The 27390-nt window shown below is 38.0% G+C and overlaps 1 protein-coding gene across 1 annotated transcript in view; it reads left to right on the forward strand.

The window, feature by feature from the left end:
• The window catches only part of ADAMTS6 (ADAM metallopeptidase with thrombospondin type 1 motif 6), a 129214-nt gene that overhangs the window by 35566 nt on the left and 66258 nt on the right, over window positions 1–27390 (forward strand). Inside the window, 5 exon segments of the mRNA XM_032213354.1 lie at window positions 1649–1817; window positions 4201–4415; window positions 12261–12344; window positions 12912–13057; window positions 21754–21797. Of these exon segments, the coding sequence (XP_032069245.1) occupies window positions 1649–1817; window positions 4201–4415; window positions 12261–12344; window positions 12912–13057; window positions 21754–21797 (658 nt within the window).

Below are 27390 nucleotides of genomic sequence, written 5' to 3' on the forward strand. Positions count from 1 at the left end.
GTGAATTATTATACAAATAGTTCTCATTTAGCATCCACAAATGGGACTGGGAAGCGGTCACTAAAGGTTTTTATTTGTTTCATTTATCAATTTCTTTGCCATAACTTGAGGCAGCTTGCAGAACAGGATTGGGACATCAAGTAAAAAAGAAATTAACAAAAGAGCTAAAACGAACAGAATACAAGCTTACTATGTTTGTAAAGATAAAATTGGTTAAAAATTCAGATGACTAAATTATTCAGCATAAAATATAAATTATTCTCAATAGAAACAACTAGGATTGTTTGCCTAAACTGTGTCATATACCCATAGTTTTCCGTTCTTTCAGTATTTTCCTTTGACAAATTCATAAGTACTTATCTTATTTTGTAATGTTTTTATGCTTTTAAAGAAAGAAAATACAATTTTAGTCTAGTGATGGGTTTTAATTTAGTATTCATACAGTATGTCTTTCTTTCAGGGAGGTTATTTTTTTGGTGTAGTAATTCTTAATGTTTTCTGCACTTATTAGTCCTATGGCTTAATTGAAACAGAAGACTATTGAAATATATTCTTGGACAAGCCAAAACATTTTCTACTTTTCATTTCTACATTAAAAGCCTGGACTGAAGTCATGTCCTCAAGATTTTCCTGTTACTTTTATGTTCTGTGTTTATCAGTGAACATTTCCCCTGTGTTATAACACTCAAACAGTAACAATCGAAACTGAACACAAATTAATTATCAGTTTATTGTACAAATTGAGGATTACATCATTGTTTTGATGATGTGCTGGTTTGTGCAGCAGTGGTGGTTGGAATTTAAACAGCTTCTATAAGCAATGTAAATAATATGAGTAATTTTGGTGGTTGTTGATTAGACAGTATTAGATCAAAACTACATTTTTCTTTAATACATTGCTTTGAATACTTTCACAATTCAAATATTTACAGTACCATGAATATATTATAATTGTAGTTATTTTATCATTATTCATAATGATTTTAATATAGTGATGGTCTCTGACTGGCATTATCTGAGTTTGGAAGGTAAACATAGTCAAGCCTGGTTTGTATTTGGATGAGGCAATACTAAAATATAGGTTAGTATGAGAAGCTGGAAAACATCTTGGAAGACGATAATGGCAAAACACTTCTTTTGTATGTTTCCATTAAGTCATTTAGACTTGAGTTCAACTTGGAGACTTACTCTTTTATGGTATATTATAAGGAATGATCTCTAGTATTTGCCACTATAATATTTGCATGTTTGTTGATATTTTCTTTGGATATTAAGGATGACAGTGATTTCAAGAAAGTTTTTTTTTTGCTGTTTTCACAGTTCATATTTAAATTTTTGCCATGTCTGTACCACATTGAAAACTGTGTATTATATAAAATTGGATGTCTAAACTGGTGTAAATGCACAACTCTTTCTGTGGGAAAATCTATATGTCTATGGGAGATACGTATGAATCTTCAAATTGAATGTTAATTATGCATGCATAGTTTTGCACTTATTAATAGTGTTCTACAAGCTTGCTTTCATACTGAAATGTTATTGAAATTAAAAAGTTTAACTTAACTGGGAGACTAAATTATGTATATTAAAATAAATATTTTATATATTTTAGATGACGTTTAGATACTTCTTTTCTTTTCTCCTTAAGCATGGTATAATTGCTACAGAAGATGAAGAATATTTTATTGAACCCCTAAGGAACACAAGTGAACAGTCTGATAATTTTCAATTTGAAGTTGGCCATCCACATGTAATTTATAAAAAATCTTCACTGTATCATCAGTTCTTCTATGATCATACCCATTGTGATATGTCAGGTAAATAGGTCAGAATTCCAGTAATATTATTACCAATTGTGAAAAAATACCTAGCTATTTTAATTTTTCATTCTAAGAAAAATATAATTGTGTATTTTGTTATTGTTTGTTTTGTAGTACTACTTTTTTTCAACAATATCATGGGCCCTCAGAGCAAAAATCCAAAATACTGCTATCTGTTCAGCTTCTATTAAAGTGCTAAATTATTATCAAATAGGAAGCTCTATGTAGTTATCAATTGGAAATTCCTTATCAGTTCAAACTGTAAATCTATTTGCAAGTTTCTCAATCAAAGCCTCTCTTATCAGAACTAGATTAGAATCCCCACAGAAAAAGGTTTTCCAGTTTAAGATGAAGATTATAATTTTCTCTATGGCTTTATTTATTTTATTAATTTTTAAATTGATTTTGATTCTTTTATTATGATATTTAAATGTACATATTGCAAGTCTTGGCTTTGAGAGGATTTAATTTTACTAATCTTGTTTCTATACATTTATTAATTCCTTTACATGCTTCTTAGGAAAAAACCCTGATAAAATTTATATTCTTACATGTTATTAAATATTGATGGAATCCTGGATCGTGAGGCCCAGCACACAGTCACTTATTTCCTAGTCCTCGATTGGATTACTGAAATATGCTCTACATGGGCCTACCCTTGAAAAGTATTCTAAAGCTACAACTGTTACAGAACATAGGGGCTTTGTTAGTTCTGGAAATCCCTGGAGTGCCATATGTAACACCACTGCTGTGTGATCTGCACTGGTTATCAGTTTGCTTCCAGTTTCAATTCAAGATGTTGGTCCTTTTAAAGCCATGGGTCCAGGGTATCTCTGGAACCATCTCATCTCAATGGGATTAACTCATCCCACTCACTCCAGTGAAAAAGACTTACTTTGGATTCTATCTGCCAAAAATTTTCAATTGGAGAGGTTGAGGAGAAGAATCTTTTTTTGCTGTGGCCCTTACCTTTTGGAATATTCTCTACACTAGAGATGAGGTTCTCACATTATGGCTTCTGGAAGAGCCTTAAAATCTGATTCTGCTGGTGGGCCTGGGGCCCTGATAGGGGTGTACTATGTATGCTAGCTGATGGGGTACAGAGAAGATCCCCACTTCTATGCTGCCTATCCTCTTGGTTTTTAGTTTTTTATTTAATCCTCTTAATTCTAGGCATTTTAAAATACCTTTTCACCTTTTTATTATATTGTAAGCCACCCAGAGTTGCTATAACAATGAGATGGGCAGCATATACATTTAATAAATAAATAAATAAAAAAAATTAGAATCAATTTGTTTAATTTTAAAGAAATGCAGCAGATGTTTTGGGAAAGGTACAAACTATTTATAGCTTCTAAAGCAAGGGTGTCAAACTGGCAGCCCGTGGGCCAGATGCATCATGTACAGGCCACATCTAGCCCAGTTCTGCGAAGGGAAAAACCATTGCGATACGTCACATGATGGCAATGTTATGTGGCGAGTTTGACACCCATATTCTAAAGCATTTCCTTAATAGAAATGTTTATAGTACCGATATCCTGTTAGAGTAATTAACGTGCTGATAGTTGAACAAATCCTGTGATAAATATAAGTAAACAATGTCTGTAGATCTAAACAGTACATATGCAGATACCTTGCACATACTGTTTTTTATATTCTATGTAAATACAGATTGTTATTTTTCAAACTAATATTTGTATTTTTATGTTTGGTATAAATCAAAGCAACATTATATTGTAAAAGCAGATTTGATTTAATAATAGGTTAACCAATTTAATAATTGGTTATAAACATATAACCAATAGATTAATATGATCAATTTAGATTTGCAAGTTAAGGTAAGAATCTATTTGCATCATATTTTGAGAAAGAATTCCAAAACATTGGAAACATTCAAAATTTCAGCCCAACACAAGTATCCAAAATTTGGATACACTGGTTTGCTGGTCTGAAAAGGTTGGGAAATGGTGCTTTGCAGCACTCCCTGAGCAGTTTACAAATGTCAGTATATCATCCCTAACTATCTGGGTCCTCATTTTACTAACCTTGGGAGGGTGAAAGGCTGAGTCAACTTTGAGTCAGTCAGGATTGAACTCCTGGCTGCAGGCAGAGATAACATTCTAACCATCACCATTTATATTTACTGTTTTGTACCAAATCAGGTTATTTAGTATTTTTAAATTTTTAAATTTAAATTCTTTAAATTTGTGTAATTTGTGTTATGGTTTAATTTTTATTTTCTTTCTGTGCTAAATTTCTTGTTTATGAAATTGGAACCAAATAATTTAAAAACACATATCTGTATTCATGATATATAATATAAAATATATATATTAAAAGAGCAGTCAGTCATGTCACTAATTATTTTAATTTCTAGAAGAACTCACAGGAAGAGGCAAACCTTGGTGTTTGAACAATACTGTTGCTTTTCAAACTCTTCTACCAGCTAATCAGACTTTGAACAATCATCATCGATTGAAAAGATCAATAAGCACTGAACGTTTTGTGGAGACGCTGGTAGTAGCAGACAAAATGATGGTGGGATACCATGGGCGCAAAGATATTGAACATTACATTTTGAGCGTTATGAATATTGTAAGTTTTATCCTCTACATATTCACATAATTTATTTTAATGTTACAGGTTGTAATGTTATTAAATTAAAAATATAAGGCTATACTAGTAAAGGTGTTATTTCTCCATGGTTGGAGAGACAGCCTCCATGTATGGGTAATTACTCGTGCCCTATCCAATAGGACTGAGTCTGATATCTTTAAGATATGCCTTCTCCTGCAGCCACATCCAGCTTTGTAACTCAGTAAATTTCCACGGACAGACGTGTGAAACTCTTTCTTCTATATTTATTCCACTTTAATTAGCTAATTTTTCAAAATCAACCTTCAAATTGTTTATTTCTTTGCAGATTTGGCTAATTTACCTTCTTTTGCTTGATTTTGTCCCCAGAGGCTTCTACAGCCATGGGGAGCCACCGCGAGGTGCCAGATGGCACAGCACAGCTCTAGAGCGATCAGAGGACACCAGATCAAGCCTCCAGAGTGCAGTGAGTGTGTAGTTTCCCGGGGGGGCGCACAGCGGCGGAGAAGACAGGAAATGACCAGGATCGCTTCCAGCCAAGTCAGGAAGGTTATGAGAGCCTTGTCGTAGGCGCTAAAAGGGCAGCCGGCATTTTGGATTCACCACAAGACGGTCGCCACTTTGAATTTGCAATCGGGCTCCGAAGTTATCACTATCAGGTCTAGCTGAGCTCGTGGAGCGATTGGGCCCCCCCTTTGTCTCCCCCCAATCTCCCTGCTTCCCCTGGTGGCCTTGAAGAGTGATTAAAAGGCAGGATTGTTAAGCTGCAAGACCAGACTTCCCCAGCAGGCCCCAGCATAGACCATGCCCTGGAGTGCCTAGCACAACCAACCCCCTCCTCCTTTGGCAAGCCTCAAAATCAGGTGTGGGTTGGCGTGATGGATATGGAAGCAGGGATGGACCACTCTTCCCCCCTATCAGAAGATCCCTTAGAGGGCATATCTGGAGTCAGGTCTACTAGACAGCCAAGAGGACAGCGGAACAACAGTTATAGGCCTCCATTAGCCCTCCAAATGAGCCTACTCCCATCCAGGAGGCTGACATGACCCACTCCCATTGGAGGAATTATCTCCTGACAGTGAGGAATCTGAAGTAGAGGCTGCAGAGGATGATGTCCAGGAGACCAGGACTACCCCATCGCCTGGGCCTCCCATTGCCTACCTAGCTCAACAGCCCCCTAATATGGCTTCCATCATCTCAGAGGCAATTAAACAGGGCATCGCTGCAGAGCTCTATGAACAAAAGGCTTCCTCATCGTCAGGTTTGGCACAAACATAAGGAATCCAGACAATCCATTGGAACACCAAGCACAGCAGACAAGCAGTCCTCCAGATCCCCTAGCAGTTTGTCTGACTCCTCTGGGGTGGAGGAGGCACATAGGGATTCAAATCTATCTGTAGATGATGATACTAAGATCGACCAGCCACCACGGGGGGCCTGTTTCGCTCTTCCATGTTTACCTCTCTTCTTCTGAAGGCACAGAAGGTAACTGAACTGGATTCCGCTCAGGCTGCCCAGGCAGGCCCCTCCACCTCAGTGACCTCAGCTGATCTAGTGTTTTCTGAACCAGTAGTCCAGAAGGAGGTAATTCCTTCCCCTAAACTGTTTCTGGACATTGTTCAGAGACAGTGGACTTCTCTCAGGTCAGGTCCCTTCCCCACCTCCCAAGACGAGAGGTTCTTTAATGTGGGGCTTGAATTAACTAAACTTCTTGAGGTTCCATCCATTGATGCCCCAGTGGCAGCCCTCTCCTCACCCTCCCTGGTTCCCAACATCCCTGAGGAAGTGCTGAAATCTGAGGATAAGAGGTCGGAACACATCTTAGTTAAGGGCCATCAATCGGCTGCCTGTGACGTCAAGGCCTTGACGGTCCCTTCTTTTTTTGATAGTGCTGCCCTCCTATGGTTAAAACAACTGCAGGAATGGATCCCCCCATCGGATTCCAGGGCACACCAAGACCTTAACAAAATTAAGGCAGCCCTGCAATTTTCTGCCGATGCCTCTTTGAGCACACCCAGATTTGCATCGAAATCCATAGCTTCCTCCATCTCTGCTAGGAGAATACTTTGGCAGGAGCCGAGGTGGCGCAGTGGTTAAATGCAGCACTGCAGGCTACTTCAGCTGACTGCAGTTCAGCAGTTCGGCTGTTCAAATCTCACTGGCTCAGGGTTGACTCAGCCTTCCATCCTTCCGAGGTGGGTAAAATGAGAACCCGGATTGTTGTTGGGGGCAATATGCTGACTCTGTAAACCGCTTAGAGAGGGCTGAAAGCCCTATGAAGCGGTATATAAGTCTAACTGCTATTGCTATTGCTCAGACAATGGCAGGCAGACAGCAAACACAAGTGGCTCCTGGTCCCCACCCCATTTGCTGGGGATAAGTTGTTCGGTGCTCCCTTGGAGCCCATGTTGATAGAGTCCAAAGACAAGAGGAAGATCCTTCTTTCCCAATTCCTTAAACCAGAGTCCAGGGCCTCCTGCTACCATTGTAAGCCACCCTTTCGCGGCTCAGACAGGGGATATAGTCACAACAATATTATGGTAGACAGAATCAGCAACAGGACAGGTCAGTCAGAGGAGGGCAACATTACCAGCCCAAGCGCTCTTATCAAGGATCTGGATCCAATCGGCCCTTCCGTCGTCAAAAATGACTACCAGGACAACCTTCCCATCGGCAGCTGATTGGGAGGTCACAATAGATGCCTGGGTCAGGGAGATGGTAAAACACGACCTCTCCCTAGAATTTTTCCTCCTCTGCCCCATATCGCAGGACTGAGGAAAGAGACACCTCGTGGACCAGGCCATCCAGCACCTGCTGGACATCCAGGCTATTCAACCAGTACCAGAGGATCAATGGGGAGAAGGGTTTTATTCCCTTCTATTCATCGTCTCCAAGGCCTCGGGGGATTAGAGAGCAATTCTGGACCTGAAAGCCTTGAACCGTCACATTGTCTACCGATGGTTCAAGATGCACTCCCTTTTGACCATCTTGGAGGGCGTCCTGAGGTATGATTACCTGACCTCAGTGGATCTTACAGAGACCTATCTACATGTCCCCATTCTTCCAAACCACTGGCAGTTCCTGCGGTTTTGCTATCGGGGAAACATTTCCAATACCAGGCTCTTCCCTTTGGTCTCTCCTCGGCCCCGAGGGTGTTTACCAAGATCCTATTGTGAAGTTCCCAGAAGATGACCTAATTAATTTACGAGCCTCAAGACAAAGTTCAAAATAAATCCATTCATTTATTAGGATCAACATTCTGGCGTGTACTCCTGTGGAGCCAAAACTACTTCCGCTTAATTGCGTTTGAACTTCACCCCTCTATCTTCTCCCTTCTGTCATGCGTCATAGATCATATTCATGAACTAGGTTGTAGAAATATGAGATCCAACTCTGGCTGAAGGTATGCATGGAATCCTCCCAAAGGTATGCATGGACTCCTCTCTCGAATGCCAACCTGATAATAGTCATGGCAACGCTTTACAAGTTGACACCTGTCGGCAATCGCGGCTCATCTAAGGGCCTACTTGATCAAGATCTTGTGTTACCTAGACTACATCCTCCTGTTGTCCATGTCCCCAATCCAGGCCTTGCAGGATTTGGAGGTGGCTCTCCAGTACCTGAGGGACCATGGATTCTCCATCAACTTGGGAAAGAGCCATCTGACACCAAAAAAATGACTGCTCCACCTACGAGCTGTCATGGATATGGGTCAATGCTGGATCTTTCTGTTCGACAAGCCTCAGAGCAGTCTAAGGGGCCTAGTTAGGCAGGTCAGGGCACACATCGGGCCCAGCTGATTGTACTCTCTCAGCTTCTCAGCAACATGGTGTCTTCCTTTTCCATAATACCATGGGCCAGACTCCACAGCAGGCCTCTCTATTGGCTCCTGCTGCCGTACCAAAAAGACGACACCAGTTGCTCAACCAAGTCGATTCGCATTCCCAGAAGTCCTGAAGTCCCTAGCATGGTGGGATTCCCCACTTCTCCAGCAGAGATCATTATTCCGGAAACCCCCATGGGTGAGGATCACCACCAACACCAGCCTGTCCGGGTGGGGTGCACACCTGAAGTCGGAAGTGGCCCAGGGTCTTTGGTCTCAGTTGGAACAGTGCAACACCATCAATTAGTTGGAGCTTCAAGGGATTCAGCTGGGTCTTCTCCACCTATAGGACACAGTGGTTAACAGGCATGCCCTAGTCCTAATAGACAACATCACCGCCAAGGCCCATGTGAATCAATAGGACAGGACACGGTCCAAACTTCTGATGCAGGAGACCATGCATCTGGGTTGCTGTCCTATCTCTACGGGCCCTGTCCTATCTCTATGGGCCCTCCATCCTCACCTGTTCTGGTCACTGGTCAGATGCTTCGGCCAGCCCATAGCCAACCTCTTCACCAGCAGAGACAGCAGAAAGGTTCCATGCTTCTTCACAAGGTACGAGACCCAGGGGCAGAGGGCACTCAGATTCCCATGGCCCAAAGGCCTGCTTTATGCCTTTCCCCCTCCCACTCATTCAGCGGATCATTCAGAAGATACTAGAGGAAGAAGCAGAGCTAATTCTCCAAGCTCCCTTTTGGCTGCATTGCCCCTGGTTCGCAGACCTCAAGACTCTCTCCATGGCTCCCCCTGGCGTCTCCCAGCTCAAGCCTCATCTCTAACCCAGGGATCCTTCACCTATCCACACTTCCAGTGGATCAAACTGACCACTTGGCGGCTGAGCGGCAAACCATGATTTTGAAGGGCCTGTCCCCAGCAGTCATCGAGACCATCCAGGCGTCAAGGCAAGAGTCCACCAACTGCATATATGATGCCACCTGGAAGGCCTTCTGCAGTTGGTGCCGCTCCAAGAACATCACTCCATCATGGGCTGTCACACCACATGTATTGGAATTTCTGCAGGAGGGTCTGGATTTAGGGTTGGCACCTCTTAGGTGCCAGGTGGCGGCCCTTTCACCAGTTCTATGCTGTGGGGCATCCATGTCATTGGCACATGATTCCCTCATTAAAAGGTTTCTAAGGGGAGCCACCAACCTTTGCCCTCCTGTGGTGCACCGGTTTCTGACCTTGGATCTCTGAGAGAGACATTGCTCCGTTACATGTCATTCATGATAGTCTTCCTGATAGCCATCACTTCGGCCAGGAGGGTGTCGGAGTTGGCCACTCTGTCTATCAGACAGGACATATGTGTTTTTCACATGGATAGGGTGGTTCTGCAGCTCGACCCGTCGTTCATCCCAAAAGTAAACTCGCTTTTTCATCATTCCCAAGAACTCATTCTACCTAATTTCTGCCCAGACCCATCTCATCCCAGAGAACGCAAGTGGCACACTCTGGATGTGTGTGGAGCTCTACGTATCTACATCCATAGAACCTCTCCCTTTCAACGCACAGAGGAATTGTTTACCTCTTTCTGTCCAGAGTCACTAAGACGCAAAGCATCGTCAACAACTCTGGGGTGTTGGATCTGGGCATGTATCACAAAAACTTATTCTGTGCAATCACAAGATCCGCCAGAGCAGATCACAGCCCATTCCACATGTAGTGTGGCTACTTCAGTGGTCTGGGCTACTCAGGCCTCTTTGGAGGAAGTGTGCAGAGCCACCACATGGGTTTTACCCTCTCCCTTTATTCGTCATTACAAAATTGACCAGTATGCATCGACCGAGGCCACATTGGTAGGCGGGTGCTACAATGGGTTGCGGAGAATCAGATTCTTCCGGTCCAGTCATCTTCATCCCATCCGTAGTAAGGGGACAATTTTGGTATGTCCCATGCATACGGTAGGCTGTCTCCACCAACCATGGAGAATGGGTGTTGGCTTACCTGAGACGCCCTTTCTCAGGACAGGTGGAGACAGCCTCCAGTCCCTCCCTGGTGTTATTTTCATCTGCCCGGTCTGGTATCATTAGGAGAGACTGTTTTATTCATCGTAGAGATTCACACGTCAATCTGTTATCATATTCATCTTTGTCAAAGAGCTGAGTGTGGCTGCAGGAGAAGGGATGTCTTAAATATATCAGACTCAGTCTTATTAGAATTACACATGCATGGAGACTGTCTCCACCTGTCCTGAGAAAGGGAATCTCAGGTAAGCCAATGCCCATTTTCAGATACTTTTTCTATGAATGTATCCCAGTTGTCGGTGAAGTATATTATTTACTTCTTGGGAAAAATGTCTATAAAATATGAACCAATCGTATGCTAACAATGCACCAAATGCAGTCTTTTAGATACAATAAACAATCAATACACTAGCACTGACGATGTTATCTAGTTAGGGTAATGAAACGTCTGCAAGAAAACAAGCAAGCTCAGAGAGCACTAAGGACCCCTCAGATACAATAAAAGTAGTCCTCAATTTACAATTGGTCACTTAGTGACTGTTTGAAGTTACCATGCTTTTGCTTAATGACCATGCTTTTGCTTTTATTTAACAACCATTCAACAAAGCTTATAAAATGTAATCACATGGCTATCCTCTTTATATCACGACTTACAGGTGGAATGAGTAGGCTTCATTGCAGTCTTAAGTTGAGAGCTACCTCTAGCCATAGGTATTTCTTTAGGCAATTTTTATTTTATTGATTGATTGATTTGAATTTTTATCCTGTCTTTATTATTGTTTATAAAACTCAAGGCAGTGAATATATCTAATACTCCTTCCTCCTCTTATTTTTACTACAACAATAACCCTATGAGATTGGAGGGACTGAGAAAAAGTGACTGGCCCAAAGTCACCCAACTGGTTTTTCATGGCCCAAGGTGGGATTAGAAGTCATAATCTCTGGTTCCTATGCCAGCATCACTAGAGCAAACTGTCTCTCAGTGATATTTTAGTTCTGTGCCCAGGGTAGTATCTATTAATTGGATGACCGAGTCACAAAGGGTTGACTTTACTGCTACCCTCATCACCACCAAATAACCAGTTCAGTTAATAGGCTATAAGAACCACGCTGGAATCTACTTTTCCCATAGCAAAACCCTCCACGCAATTAATAAATTTGCTTCTTCTGTTAATAATAGATGCTTCTTTTGTTTACATGGGGCTACATCACCAGTCAGTTTATATCATCTGGGCAGGGTACTTCACTCTAGGTAGTTGGGAGGACAGTAATCTTAGTCCTTTTCTCTTGGAGAGGACTAAATAAATTGCACAGATGCCAACTATCTCTTTTGCCTCTGTATAAATTGCTTCACCTGCCCAATTCTGCTTGAACCTCTGAGCTAGTGCTTCTGATCCTTCATGGGCTTTTATCAAGTAAAACCACTTGCAGGCATGTTGTTAAAGTAGTTATTTAAAAATCAAATTGTTTGGTGGTTCAGTTTCAGTTGATTGTTTCAGTATTACATTTATTTTTCGGGGTTGGTAACTTGCCCATATTGGTAAATGCCCATTTTACATTAGTTGCTTTTCTCAAGGACAGCCAGATATAGAGCACATTATACTAATCTGTAAGGGAGCTGATTGAAACACAATTTATTGTAGCCAAATTTATCTTTTCTTGCAAAAGTAAAATGCAAAATTAAAATGGAACACTGTCTGAAAAAAATATATCTCAAAACTGAATGTAACATTTCGGGGGAGTACCATAGTTAATATTAATATAAATTTTTCCCCTTATTTTTCAAGATTTAAATAACCTAATTCTTAAAGTGTTAATAATCTACAGTTTATACTGGATAAATATCACTACCCAAATAATATATTGTATTACCTACACGTTATGATAAAATATTTTTTTTTAAAAAAATAAAAACTAAATGATACATGTGACATATTTCAAAACTAACAGGTTTTTATTTGTCTGACTTTATGTCTTTTCTTCTTTTCTGGAGGTCAGGTTGCCAAACTTTACCGTGATTCCAGCCTAGGAAACGTTGTGAATATTATAGTAACTCGTTTAATTGTCCTCACAGAAGATCAGGTAAGCAAGTTCAGATATATAAAATATAAGTAATACAAATTAAATGCAATAAAATATGCCTAAATATTGTTTAGAAAAAATGTTTAATGGTAAACATTTACCATTCCCAAGAGTCACTTGTATTATTATTTTGAATTTGGAGAGATTAGGAAAGTATTATTTAAATAATTGAATATTAGTTCAATTTAATATCATGAAAATAACATAAGTGGAAGATTGGAGTTCTAAAATGTTGTCATAACTTGTTCTTTGATCTTGAATTTTGATATTATAAAGACTTTCTAAATATCTCTTTCCTCTGCATAACAGTACTTGCTGTAAGGGAGGAAAAGATAAATATTGGACTAACTCTATAATCCTTACTTTTGGCAAAATCAATTTGAAGTTTGAAATTAAATCTTTAAGATGCATGCACAAAACATACTGTAGGGTAGATTTAACAGAGATAAAAATTGGCAAGAAGAAATTATTCCTAGAAATCACTGCTTCTAATTACACTTCAGAAGTCTTAACCGCTGACCCTAGTAACTTGTTTGGAACATTTCTGGTATGCATGTTGTATTGCAGCCAAACTTGGAGATAAATCACCATGCAGACAAGTCCCTTGATAGCTTCTGTAAGTGGCAGAAATCCATTCTCTCTCACCAAAGTGATGGAAACACCATTCCAGAAAATGGAATTGCCCACCATGATAATGCAGTCCTTATTACTAGGTATGATTCACTGATTTTTTTCTCCTTTCTGTTTCTTATTTATTTCTGTTTTTAAAAAATACTAAGTGTATTTGTAGTAATCACATCAAGATGAAAATATTGCTTATATTGACATAATAATACAATATGCAATAATAGATCATACATTTCTGTCAGTAATACATAAAGTATAAAGCCTACTGCATATGAAATGAAATGGTTTTAAAAGTATTTTAGACTATTTATTTTAGAAAAAAATCAAGAGCAGGACCCTAATAAGTTCCTGCTCATGGAATTCTAAAAGATGTGCATTCTTCTATCTTTTTTGAAGTTTTGATTTTTGGAATCATAGATATATCAAACAAGTTTTAGATCATGGGGTATATCAATGGAAGACAGCTTTTGATTTGTATACATGGCTTATGGATGACTGCTGAGGGACATAACACCTTGGTCTTTAGTTCTTGAACTTCAAGATAACTTTTTAATTTATTGCTCATGCTTTTATTACAGAGTTAAGGCACATGTAAATAGGAATTGTACTATGCTGACCTCACAGTTGCTTTGTGAATAGGTCAAAAGAAAATTACTTGCCTGAAATAGTTCAATCAGCTTCTGGGATTCTGGGCTCTTTTTGCATTATCTTATGTCTGTTAAGACACTCCAGTATGGCTGAAAATATACAGGTGACTGACAGATAGCAACAAAATGTTAGAATTTTTTGTTGCTCTTTGCTGCCACCAGTGGCAAAATATCTGATATTTGCAGTTCTGGTTGTCCTAGCACCATGATGGTGAACCCATAGCAAGCGTGCCACAGGTGGCACGCAGCACCCTCTCTGTGGGCACACAAGCTATCACTACAAATCAGCTCTGCTGCACATACACCTCCTGCCGGCCAGCTGGTTTTCAGGTCTCTGCAATGCATGCTCAAAGGGCGGGGCACATGTGGGGGAATGCATATGCGGGGGTGGGGCATGTGCAGGAGGGATACAAACGCATTGCATTTTGGGGGTTCAGGCATGTGCACATTCATATATGCTCACACTTTAGACACTTGATCCAGAAAAGGTTAGCCATCACTGTCCTAGCACGTATATTCTGTGTATTCCTGAACCTCACTAAAATAATGTTCTTTTACTAAGGGAATTCATGAAAAAACCAATGTGTCGTATATATTTTAATCAGAATAGTAAATAGTAATTTAAGAATAGCAAGTGGGTGGGCTTCTTATTTTAAGAATTACTATTCACAGCTAATAAGAACAGGCTCAGCTTCTGTGGTATTAAGCTTTTTCTGTTACAAAAGCCTTTGTTCAAGAATAATCAGTTTTGGAAACAGTGTTTGTATTCTTTCTAGTTCTTCAACCAAATTACCTCCAAAATTTCCCAGTGAGTTATTGACATGACCTTGCTTTTCCTCACAAATCTTCAACCTACACTCTCAGGGCATTGTTTAGTTTCATTTCTATATAATAGTTTCATTTTGCCCATGCTAATTGACAGTTTTAGTCTAATGTTAAGACCAATGTAACAGGTCTAATAATTGTTTTCAAGTATTCTTTTCTACCTTACTTTTAGGGTTTCTATTTTCATGTGTAGTAAAGTTCATAATATTTTATACTATGTATATTATGATATGGAAGTGCATTTTTCTCAATAACAAACTTGTAAGGTCACTTGGGCAAAGAGAGACGTTTTTGACTAGCAAAACACGTTTTGTCGGTAGTTACTATTTTCATTCATTGAAAAGTTTACTATACAACTTTATATATGTATGTATATCTGTGACTATACATGTAATATGATTTTCTTTCTTTTTTTAGCTTTTCCCTTTCTTTCATAGCTTTGTGTAGTCTTTTTCTTTTTTTCTTTTTTAAGAAAAATATTTAATAAAAGAAAGGGAGTATTTTTTTTAAAAAGGAGAAGTTTTTCTGTAGGTAAAGATGAAATGAATCTTGGTTTTCCCAATGCCAGTCTAGCATCATAATCACTATAAAATACTGGCTTTTAATATGGTACCATTGTGAAAATGACCTTGGGAGAAGAGAAGGAAGAGGCACAGCCTAGACAATAGTTTGATAAACAGTTCAAGGGAAAGATGGGGGATGAAGAAAAGTCTGGAGAATAAAAATAAGGGCAGAGAAAGATGCTTTCAGAGTTGTAAGTGTCTGTTATAATAATATTACAGCTGATAGTGTTAGTATTTATGGTTTGTGCTTCTTGTCTGGGGTCAGTCTTGAAGGGCTGTCACAAGATTGGAGTGCATAGTTTATAAATTTTCCAATGTAATTAAACAAAAGGAAAAATTAAGTTGAGGTCATAAACAAAATAAATGCAAAGTTTCAAGTTTTGCTTACTGGTCTAATGGTTAAGACACCAGGCTACAAACCATTGTTTTAATAAGAGCATATATCATAATTTGATTCTGTTTTTTCAACAAATCATAGTCTAAATTAATTAGTGGCATACAAATAAATTGAAGATAATGTTGTTTAGGAAACAAATGCTTCCTATCTCCTTTCTGCTAGACTTTAAGAGAAGGGAAATTTATGCTGCAAAAGTTTGGTTCACGCAGAGGAGAGAGGGTTTAATGGGAGGAGGAAACGGCTGTGGGAAGTGATGTTAACCAATGCATTGTTAAATGCCTTTGTATGGGAGGGTGGAACCGATTTTGCAAAGCGAGGCTGAGAGAGAACATGCAGGGGGCAATGATGCTATGGAGCCCAGCCCAGCTCAGGCTACAGGGCGAGAAGTGGTCCCCCGTGCCGCCTTTGATGCCGATAATTTAAAGTGAGGCAAAATAATTTCTACTATTATTTCCAATGATAGTGACAATTCAGATAAATTTTCAATCCATAAATTTTAAGAATTTCTGCCCAGGACCATATTAAGTAAATTAAATGTTCATTTAATATGCTCCTTACAAGAGATTCTTGGAAAGTTTTGGATTAGAAGGGAGCAGATTATCTATATTTTCATTGGGATAATAGTTATTAACAAGCATAGAGTGAATTAAAAAAAACAAGGATAGTGGGTTGTCAGATTAATAACAATTAATGTACTCATTCTCACTAATCATGGTCCAGGTTCAACAACAGAACCAGGTCTTTAAGGATCTGTGAAAGGCCAGAAGATTAGGGCAAGTCTGATCTCCAGGGAACAATTTTCCTGAGGAATGCCACAATAGAAAATGTTCTCTTTCTGAGCCTCACCAATGGCATTTTGTAATGGATGGGATTAAGAGCATGCTTCTTCTGCTAGATCTAGCCGCATTAGGGTTGTGTTTGACTTTGGGGGGGCTGGAGTGGCCATGGCCGGTGTGGGCATGGCCAGATTGACATTACTCTTGTTGTGGTGCCTGTGGTGGCCCAAGTGCTCTGCCAGAGAAAACAGCTTGGGAGGGCTGTGCATGGCCCTCAGCTCCATTTTCACTGACAGAGGATTGCAGGAAGCTATTGCAGCTCCATTTTCACTGGAAGAGGCATCGCAGGTCAGTCTTTCGCAATTCCCAGGGCAGCCCCATGGCCAGATCTAAGTACCCTATGGGCCAGATGGTAGCTTGGTACTCAACATTAATTGGTTTTAGGACGTGTGATGCATACCAAAAGCAATGAGTACCAAACAAATGGTTCCCATAAGGAATAATGTAGTGAGTCACAAGGCAGTCGACACCAACAACTTGTGCATTGATCACCAAACAAACAAATACCAGGACAAAATGTTTGTCAAAATGCATTGAGTACCAAATTAGATACCATATATACTCGAGTATAGGCCGACCCGAATATAAGCCGAGGCACCTAATTTTACCACAAAAAACTGGAAAAGTTATTGACTCGAGTATAAGCCTAGGGTGGGAAATGCAGCAGCTACCGGTAAATTTCAAAAATAAAAATAGATACCAATAATGTTTTTGAATATTTATTTCAAAGAAAAACAGTAAACTAGCGGTGTATTCAATGAAATACTTCACTCACCTCATGATGCTGATGTCCCGCTGTGATGATGATGTCCCATGCAGCCGCGGGAGCGATGTCCCGCCTCCTATGACACACGGCACAGTGATTCCTATCATTGGATCACTGTACCAGAGGAGGTGGGACATCGCTATGTGGCTGCTTGCCATAACAAGGAGGAGGTGGGACATCGTTGCAGAGCGGCAGGAGGGGGAGGAAGGGGAATCGTAAGACAGCCCTGCATTACATTAGAACGTGAGGAGGGGGGATGGTGCGGTGCGCGCTGTGCGGCAAACTGACACAGAGGGAGGGGAAACTCACAGGGGCACTGGGCCATTCACGAGTGTCACCCAGCGGCATGGCCCCGCCCCTTTTTCTCCTCCATTTCGGGCAAATTTTTCACTGACTCGAGTATAAGCCGAGGCGGCTTTTTTCAGCCCAAAAAGTGGGCTGAAAAACTAGGCTTATACTCGAGTATATACAGTAAGTTTCAAGTAGTTGAGTACAAAGATACCACTGTATATAACAAATATAAAATGCAATGCTTTTTAAAGGATTTTTCCTCAGTGTCGCTCTGGTATTTTATTATGGTCTCACACAGAAAGGAAAAAACAAACATTTCTATGTCCACCCATCTCTACCCCCCAGTATAGTTCTATCTCAATTTAGCAACCACCCATTACTTCTCATGAACTATATCCTATAATTCATAGGCTGTTAAGATTTTAAAGCTTTCTAGTACTGCTACAAATCTCCATATATTCTGTAGCAATGACAAGACTTAGCACTAAGGAATCATAATAAATATATTTGAAAATCTAGCACCTAATAGCAATTACAATTAAGGTTCTGTATTTTGATTGGATGAATGGGTGTTATTTTGGCACCGAGAATCATATACCAAAATAAATTAAGTTAATACAGGCATATCTTGGCTCTTTTTAAAACATAGAAATATTTTTTAATTTTTAACATTTGAAATCATTTCTTTAAAATAGACCTATTCTCGGTTTTACAGTGAATTAACTAATCAGTACAAATATATTTTTTGTCTTGAACTAAATGTAAGTTGTTCCAATGGTTCTTTGAAGACTAGCAGGCACTGATTCTATACACGTGACATTGTAGCAAACCACAATAACATCAAAATAATGACATGCATGCTAAGATATCATCACATAAATACTGCCATTATGAACTTGTATATTGCTTGTGTGAGAAAGAGTGTCAATAAACATTAAACCAATTTTTTATTTTTACTATTTCCACTCCACCATATCCATAGCTATATATATGTCAAACATCTTCCAGTGAATTATTCCTGAATAATATACTCCAAACAAATACAGTGCTACTTGTGCATTTATAGAAGTAGTAAGAACTCAAAACTAAATCCTGATTCCTTCATTTCTCATTGTGAGACTATAAAAGTAAGTAATGTTTTAATCTAATTACTACCTACCACACAGTTCTTACAATTACAAAGAACATTATATGAACAAATTAAACTGTTTTACATTCTTACCCAAAAGGTTAAAAAAAATTAAGCTTGATTTGGCTGAACATATAGATCCTGATTTACCTGAACATATAGATATGCACAGAATCATAGCTCTGAAACTTGGAAAGTAGCAAGCAACAGCAACACATTCAGTTCAGCCTGGTTGAAGAGCAATGTAGGAAAATGAAAGATATACTTCTCTACAGAAGTATAAATCATCCAGAAAAGTAACATTTTTTTTGCATTTGTTATTTGAAAACACAACAGAATAAATAATATCTATAATGTGTATTGATTTCACAGTCCACATACTTGTACATTGGTAGCCTTTTCAAAAGATCATTTAGAATATATATGGACAAGAATGCTATCATTTATCTCTACCTCCTATCTTATCCACTTTCATCTAGAGATGGGATCTGTACTTGCTGATTTATTAGTTAACTGACTTGAAGGAATTTAAAACGAACATAGGATCACGGTGCTGATAGACTGTAGCCAACTTCCCAGTGATTCCATCCTCCCCATGCCTTATGCAGTCTAGTAAGATGGGAGGGTTCACCTGGGACTATATATTTCTCTTTACATATCTAGTTTCAGCACTAAAATGCCTTCAAAATGCCTTTGAAGAAAATCAGGGGGAATGCATCGTGTTGATTTTCTTAGTGGTTTCATTGATTTTCAATATCATTGACTATGCCATCATGGTGGAGAAATTATCTGAGCTAAGTACATGGAACACTTTTGTTTCGTTCTGCTCATTCATTCCTGGACAAATGCTGACAGAAAGTTTCTGCTCAAATCAAGTGTTTACAATATGGGATTATTTTATGCCCCCCTGTTTAACATTTACATGAAACTGCTAAGTGAGGTCTTTTGGAGAGTTGAACTGAAGATCATCAGTGAGCTGATGACAACATCTCAGTCTCTCCTTTTTGCCGTATGTGGAAATACTGAATCAGAACATGGTCATACTAATGGACTGATGATGGCCAAAAAACTGTCATTTAATCAGGACAAGATAGAGGTGCTCTTAGTGGATGATTCATCTACCAATTTGGGTAGTGTTCAACTTTCTTTTGTTTTTTGAAATGGATATAGTTTCCTCTAAAGAATTAAGTTTGCAGCTTTGGAACAGTCTAAATTTATCTTTGTCAGTAGAAGCATCAGTGTCTTCTGTAATATAAAGCACTTTTTACCAGTTTAGGTTGACAAATCTACCAATTATAGTCCTACCTAGATAAATATAAACTTCTTACAATAACGTATACCATGGTTACTTCTTGAGTTATATGTGTGACTATGCTTGAGAAAGGTTTGGAAGGTATAAAATGACATATTGACTGGAACATGACATTATGAACTCCAAGGGTTCCTTGGTTTTTTTATTTGTATCCTGTCTCAATTAAGGTTGGCATTTGTCTATAAAGCCTTTTATAGCATGGGACTGTCCTTGGGTCTTTTCAGTTGGAGGGTTTTTTTAGAGGGGGGGGAATGTCCTTCCAGGAAGGGAGAAGTCTGATATTAATTATGTTGGGTTTGGGTTTTTGATACTAGGTAAACATGCTTTTATTTAATAATATTTTTATGTAATCATGCTTTTAATAATCATTTAATATTTTGATTTAAAATATATTGCTTTAAATATTTTAATTATATGGGCTATGCTTTTGTTTTCTGATTTTAGTGTTATGCATTTTAATTATTGAATATTCAGTTTGTTTAGAATTGTAATCTGTTTTAGCCCATCCTGTCTTAAACTGGGAAAATTTAGCGTTAAATTTTGGTTTATTTTTTATTTTTTAAATTAAAAATCAAACCAAGAAAGAGGATGGTGCAATACTTTAAACTGTATTTCTCAACCTCAGCAACTGTAAGATACTTGAACTTTAACTATCAGATTTCCCCAGCCAGCATGGGGAATTCTGGGAACAGAAGTCCACACATTAAACTTGCTGAAATTGTGGAACATTGCTCTAAAAGTGTGAAATAAAATATCTTCATCTGTCTTCAAGCTGGGAATACTGATAATCATGAAATTAAGGTCAGAATCTTTCAAACTGGGGTTGTTTCATGCATTCCTGTTTACTACTATTTGGTAAGTAGTAGAACAGTTCACAAGCACATCGCCAATGGCCTGAATGTAACAGGTCAGAATGAGCTGAAGCTGGATTGGATTCAGCTCCCAAATAAAAATCTCAATTGCAAAATATTGTTCAATACTATATTTTATTTAATGTGTTCATCATAGGTAATGTGCAGTTTCATATAATTTATATCAATTTTTATAACAATAAAGGGTGAATCTGAAAAAAAAACTAGTATTTTATTTCTGAGATGGACTACCTGTTTCCCAATCATAATTTTTCAATTTCTTCTATAATTTCCATTCAAATTCAACAGTCGTCTTTCATATTTACTTGAGTTCATTATCTGTTTCACTAAATATGATAGCAAGCAGTTTTGCATTTGTAAAGCTTTTATCCTGTTAATTTTAACCATTAGTTTGCTAACATTTGAACTATATTAATAAAATATAGTTGCTATTAAATATATAGTTAATGATTATAGTATTTGTTCTATATGTTATTTATTAAAGTTAAAAATGATTTTGTGTTAAAATATTTTTTCACTGCACTTGGAGCATAACAGGAAAATTTCCATACTATATGTATATGATTTATTTTAAAGTAAGAGGAAGTGAGATATGAGCTGGTACTATAGGAGGTTCACTGATGTTCTGTTACCAATGAATCATATTAATCAGGAACCAATCATTATCTCTTTATTGTTTAATATCGCTCTGCTTTAGATAATACATACATTAAAAAGTAAGCAAAATGTAAAATAGTAAGATAAAACATTACCACTCAGTATTCTAAAATATTTAGGCAGGAACAGGTTTAATAGAGTTAGAGTAATTATTGTTTTTCTTGTTGAAATACTAATAATTTGAAGACATATGGCTATAGCTTTCTAACAAAATGATGTTATTTTTTAAGGCCATAAATTACAAAGGTCCAATTTATCCTCTTTTTCTTCCTGGAAGGTCTCTCTATGGCTTGAGACCAGAGGCTATGAACATACTGCAGCTTGTAGTTTATACAAGATTGTAGGGCTGCCACTCCAGCTGGCTGCACGTAATTACAGTGATTGCAGTCTGACAACTGGAGTTTCACTACAGAAATGTGATCAATATTTAAAAACAGCACTGCTAAGAGGAATCTCTTATAAATATATCTATTTTCATTCTTTACAGATATGACATCTGCACATATAAAAACAAGCCTTGTGGAACTCTGGGTAAGGTTCATAGTGTAAGCTAAATGAGTATTTATACTTTAAATGTTTCTATAGATAAAATGGCTTCCCTATATCTGTTTACATAAGGATAGATTTCAAAATATATTTTACTTTCAAAAAGGAATTTTTAAATTTTATTATTTGTTATTTTCAATAGCTGGATTACTTTAAATGTCCAGAACATTATTTCCCAACCTCAGCAACTTTAAGATCAGCTGACATCTGCTTTCAGAATTCCCCAGCCTGCAGTGGTTCAGAAATACTGGTTTAGAAGTAATCAAAATGACATTTAGGGGAAAAGGAAGCTTATGCTTTCTTCATCATGAAGATTAGTTTGATATATTTCACATAATACAAAACGAACCCTTAGGAAAGACAGTCAGAAATCAAAATGTACATTGTAAAATTGGTATGTTTTAGAAAATATGAACAGCTGATAATTGCTGTGGGGTCAAAGCTTCCCTAATCTGCTAGCATTCATAAAGTATTCAGAAAACTTGCATGCATTGTATATTTAAGTCATTTTGCTCTGCTTTTAAATTATAATTTGCCACCCCTAATGATTGAATGATCCTGAAATTTCACTACTGTTTATATTCAAGTATATGTGGGCAGGATAAAATAATCTGTTCCTGGACAGATTTTTGTCCATCTCCCCCATTTCCTTACTTGGGAAGTCATGTCTGTCTAGCACCTGGCAAAATACATGGACCAGATGGTATGATTTGAATTTGAACTCTGCATTCAAAACTAAAATCTTTGTCCAGAATTTTCTGAGAGCCACTTAAATACATATGAAAAATCAATTCCTTCTGGTATATGGAAAGGAGTTCACAAATTCGATCTCTGCAGGATTTCACTATGTTCAGAAAGCTGCATTATTACGATCATATTCTGTTAAACATGTTGAAAGCAGAGTGCAGGAGTTATAGTACATTCTTTCCCAGTTGATGATTAGGACATGAGTTCTCCACATTCACAAAATTGTCATCTCCTTGTCATTTGGAGCATGGGGCAACTAGTTTGCAAGTGGCAGGAATTTCCATACTGAATCTGGGTAGAAAAAAATGAAGAGGAGTCTGCAGGCTTAAATAAAAAGAGTGGGACAACAGTAGCAATTCTCCAAAGTCAGCAGAAAGAAGGTAATATTCTGCCAGATACATAAAAACATACATGTTCCTTTGATTATCTCTCAAGTTTGGCACTGGAATATTATTTTGTTGATTACTTCATGCTGTGTTCCAGAGGCACTTGTCTTCCTATTTTTTATCCTGATGTAAGAATTCTATATTAAATTCCACTGTGATGAGCCGAAGTATAAAATAAACTAGACTTTATTCACAGCAGCCAGGATTAATTCTTCATTTACTTCATCATTTACTATTATTTAAACCATCTATTAACAGACTTAAGGGATAACTATAAAATGTATGCAACATTAAATAAACGAACTGCTTAGCATCACATCTTCACTATTCTGTTTTCTTTGCACTGCTGCATATATTATTAATGCTAGCTAATATGAGGTAGTTTTATATATGAAAGATGAGAGTAGATCTTCTACCAGTTCCTATTACTAATATTAACTAGCCAGATATTTCAAGAATTGGATTTTAAGAACCATGCATGTTGTTCCTTTTGGCAGTAGCATTCACTGTATCACTTTATCAACTTTTGTTCATTTAATGTTCTATTTCATTATAACAAGTAGTAACTGTTCATGCACACATTTATAAGCATATCATAGTATTTTCTTGTAAAATATTGTACAGTGAACAATATTAACAGTAAATGTATACATAGATATATTTATTACTTTATTTGCCAGCAGAAATATTACACAAATCTATAGAGAAATTCTATTGTATTTTAGCTAAGTGTATAATACAGGTCCATGTTACTACTGACTAAAATGTACTGCTTAACAGAATATGTGTGAATATACCATTTCCCAGTGCGCAATTCACTTGTTTTGTATTAGTTGCTTTACATTTCATAATGCCACATTATTTCTGCTAATGCAGATTTCTTTAGTTATTTTAAGGGCTTCTTATAATTCTTTGCAATCCATTAAGACATTGAATATGTTACATAATACTGCTGTCTAGCCAAGTTGCCTCATTTTATGTTTGTATCCAATATTTTTGATATAAGATTCACATTTTCTCATGCTATTGAATTTCATGCTATTATCTTGATCAAAAATTGTTAACTGAATTTTGATTCTTTTTATGCCATTTAGGCCATATTATCTAGTTTTGATGAGCAATCTATCCATTATTTTATACAGATTCCTTATAAAATCTTTTTTTTTCCCAAATATATTTTTATTCATTTTTCACATTCAATTTTTTACAGTCACTTATATACTGGATATTTGCTATAAGAAAAGAAATAAAATAAAATAAAAAAGAAAACACAATTCATCATCATTCAGCATAAAACAACACCCCACCTGACACTTCCATCCTCCATACACCCCATCTTCCCCCTCCAACTTTCCTTTCTTCCCTCTAACACTCCCCTTTCCTACTTCCCTTTCCCCTCAAACCTTCCTTTCTCCCCTTCCTCACCCTAGCATTCCCCTTACACCCTCCTTACATTCCCCTCTTACTCCCTCCTTCCTCCTCCCTCTTCTTTCCCTCTACCTCTCCCCTTGGTGTATTCCTTTATTCAACTCTTATTTATTAATATTGAGCTATGAAGATAGAAAATAGGAAACAAAATATGATAAAAAAAAACCAAGGAAAAAAATATAAAGAAAGAAAAAAAAGAAGAGACAACCGTATACAAGTGCATTCTTCTTCTTATTGAAACTATATTACCACCTACCCACCCACCCCCAGTAGGTCCCCCTCCCTAGTCCCCCCCCCCGACTTCCCAGGGCCCACACCTGGCACTGCCCTCTGTCAAACCCCTTCTGAAGTATCTTGTGATCCTATGGATTAAAAATAAAAGTAATATGAGAAAAAACTAAATAAAAAGAAATTACAAATTATAAAAAGGAAAAGAAAAGAAAAAAAAAGAAAAAGGAAAAAACTCTTTGTATTAAGCTCAGCCCCCCATCTTTATTAATGTTTAAACAGTATAAATCATTCTATATGTATTTTATTCTCGTCTCTTGCTTCTTTGTTATTTACCCCATCTTCCTTATAAAATCTTGACTTGGACAATACAATACAAGCAAGGCAAGAATTAATTGGCTATTTCTTTATCAGCAGAGTTTATTTTCCATTCAATAGCAGGTTAAGAGAAATTCTGTATTACTGAACTTCTGGCTGGATAGTGTTTAGTGTACTACAACAATAACTTCTGGTTTTCAGTCCTAAATTTATCCAATGCTTTTTTATTAGATATAATTTCAATCCTAAGCAGGTGAGAAAGTAACCAAGTTGATGAGTGTCAGTATTTAACCAATTTTGTTGTATTTATTTGATGCAATGACAATAAAGACTATACTATATGAGTATACCGTATTTTTTGGAGCATAAGACACACCTTTTTTCCTCAAAAAAGAGGCCGAAAATCTGGGTGTGTCTTATACATCGAATACAGCATTTTTGCTTCCTGAAGCCCCGCCCCTTCACCAAAATGGTCATGTATACCCTTATGGAGGCTTTCAGAGAGCTCCTGGGAATTGGGAAGGGCAGAAATGAGCAAAAAACAGGCCGTTTTTTGCTCCCCCCCCAGCAGCACTTTATAAGCCTTCATAAGGCTATGCATGCAATTTTTTTGAGAAAGAACCGGCCCGTTTTTGTGAAAAACAGGCCATTTTTTGCTCATTTTTGCCCCCCCATCCCCCAGGAGCACTCTGCAAGCCCCCCCAGCTATTCATGCCTTTTTTTAAAAAAACAGGCCTGTTTTTGTGAAAAATGGGTTGTTTTTGGGAGGTTTGTAGAATGCAAAAACTTTTTTTCTCCCTTTTGAAAAGCTCTTTAACTGATTGATGAAAATTAGATTGCTCAAGTGCTGTGCCAGCAGAAACAAAGTCTTAGGTGCTGCAGATTGTCAGCGATTTCCTTCTCCAGCACATGGATAAATACACCTGGAAACATTTACCTACCTACCTACTTTTTCTCTTTCCCCCTACCTACCTACTGTATCTCTCTCTCTCTCTCTCTCTCCCTCCCTCCCTCCCCCTACCAACCTACCTACTATCTCTCTCTCCCTACCTATCTATATTTCTCTCTCTTTCTATTTCCCTCTATCCCTCTACCTACCAACCTACCTACACACACTCCCTCTCTTGCTACCTACCTACTGTATTTCTCTATCTCTCTCTATTTCTATCTCTCTCTCTATCCCTTTATCTACCTACCTAATTACTCTCTCTCTCTCCCTACCTACCTACCTACTGTATTTCTCTGTCTTTCTCTCCCTTTCTCTCCCACTATTTACCTACCTACTTTTTAAAAATTTGCCTCTTCAAAACCTTGGTGTGTCTTATACTCCAGTGTGTCTTATACTTTGAAAAATACGGTATACTTTTGGAATTCCAACAGCTCTTGAAATGAAATAGATAGTCTAAATGTTTTGTATGTTTTGCACCAGCATATGCCTTCCTCTTGAGTTACTGCTAAATCATTCATATTCATTTGAATATAAAGAATATTCCTGTCCTGTTTCTCCCCTAAAAAGAGGACTGATGTCTGTTCTTCAATTTCAGAGACACGAATGTCTCCTCTTGTTTGTGTGTGAAATATTTATACTTCATTCTCTGTTTTTGCTCTTTCTTGCAAACTACTAGGGTTTACTGACTCTCATCAAAAAGCGATATATCCCTCCTTCCTATAATGTATCTCAAAAGTTCAAAAATGTATCTCAAACTCCTTGATTTGCAGCCCAGAGGATGTACATGATACCTGTTTTGCAGATCGGTAGGTCTGCTTCCTCAGTGTACTTGTATAGAATCATAGGACTGGAAAAATGCTTGATGGTCTTCTAACCCAACTTTCTGCTCAAAGGAGGAATCATCATGCCATCTTGGACCAATGGTTGGCCAATCTTTTCTTTAAAATCTTCAGTGATGGATTTCAGAAAATTTCCATTGCTCAATTGTTTTCATTATCAGGAAATTCCTCCTTCTTTCCAAGTTGGAGCTCCCTCTGACAAGCTTCCACACATTGCTTCTTGTCTTACCTTCAGGTCCTATGGAGAATGAATCAATATCCTCATGCATGCAACCCTTCAAGTATTGGACGATTGCTATCATATCTCCCCAGTCTTCTCCTTATTAAGCTAAACATACCTAGTTTATTTAGCAATAGCAATAGCAATAGCAGTAGACTTATATACCGCTTCATAGGCCTTTCAGGCCTCTCTAAGCGGTTTACAGAGAGTCAGCATATTGCCCCCAACAATCTGGGTCCTCATTTTACCCACCTCGGAAGGATGGAAGGCTGAGTCAACCCTGAGCCGGTGAGATTTGAACCGCTGACCTGCTGATCTAGCAGTAGCCTGCAGTGCTGCATTTAACCACTGCGCCACCTTTAGCTAGACCTCTTATCTTTGTTGCTGTGGTGGAATCTCCAACTAGACTGGGAGGAGGGATCAAGTGGGGGCCAAGTTTAGAGTCATTGTACTGCGGTAAATA

This window comes from Thamnophis elegans, chromosome 3, assembly GCF_009769535.1.
Source record: "Thamnophis elegans isolate rThaEle1 chromosome 3, rThaEle1.pri, whole genome shotgun sequence".
NCBI classification, from domain to species: Eukaryota; Metazoa; Chordata; class Lepidosauria; order Squamata; family Colubridae; genus Thamnophis; species Thamnophis elegans.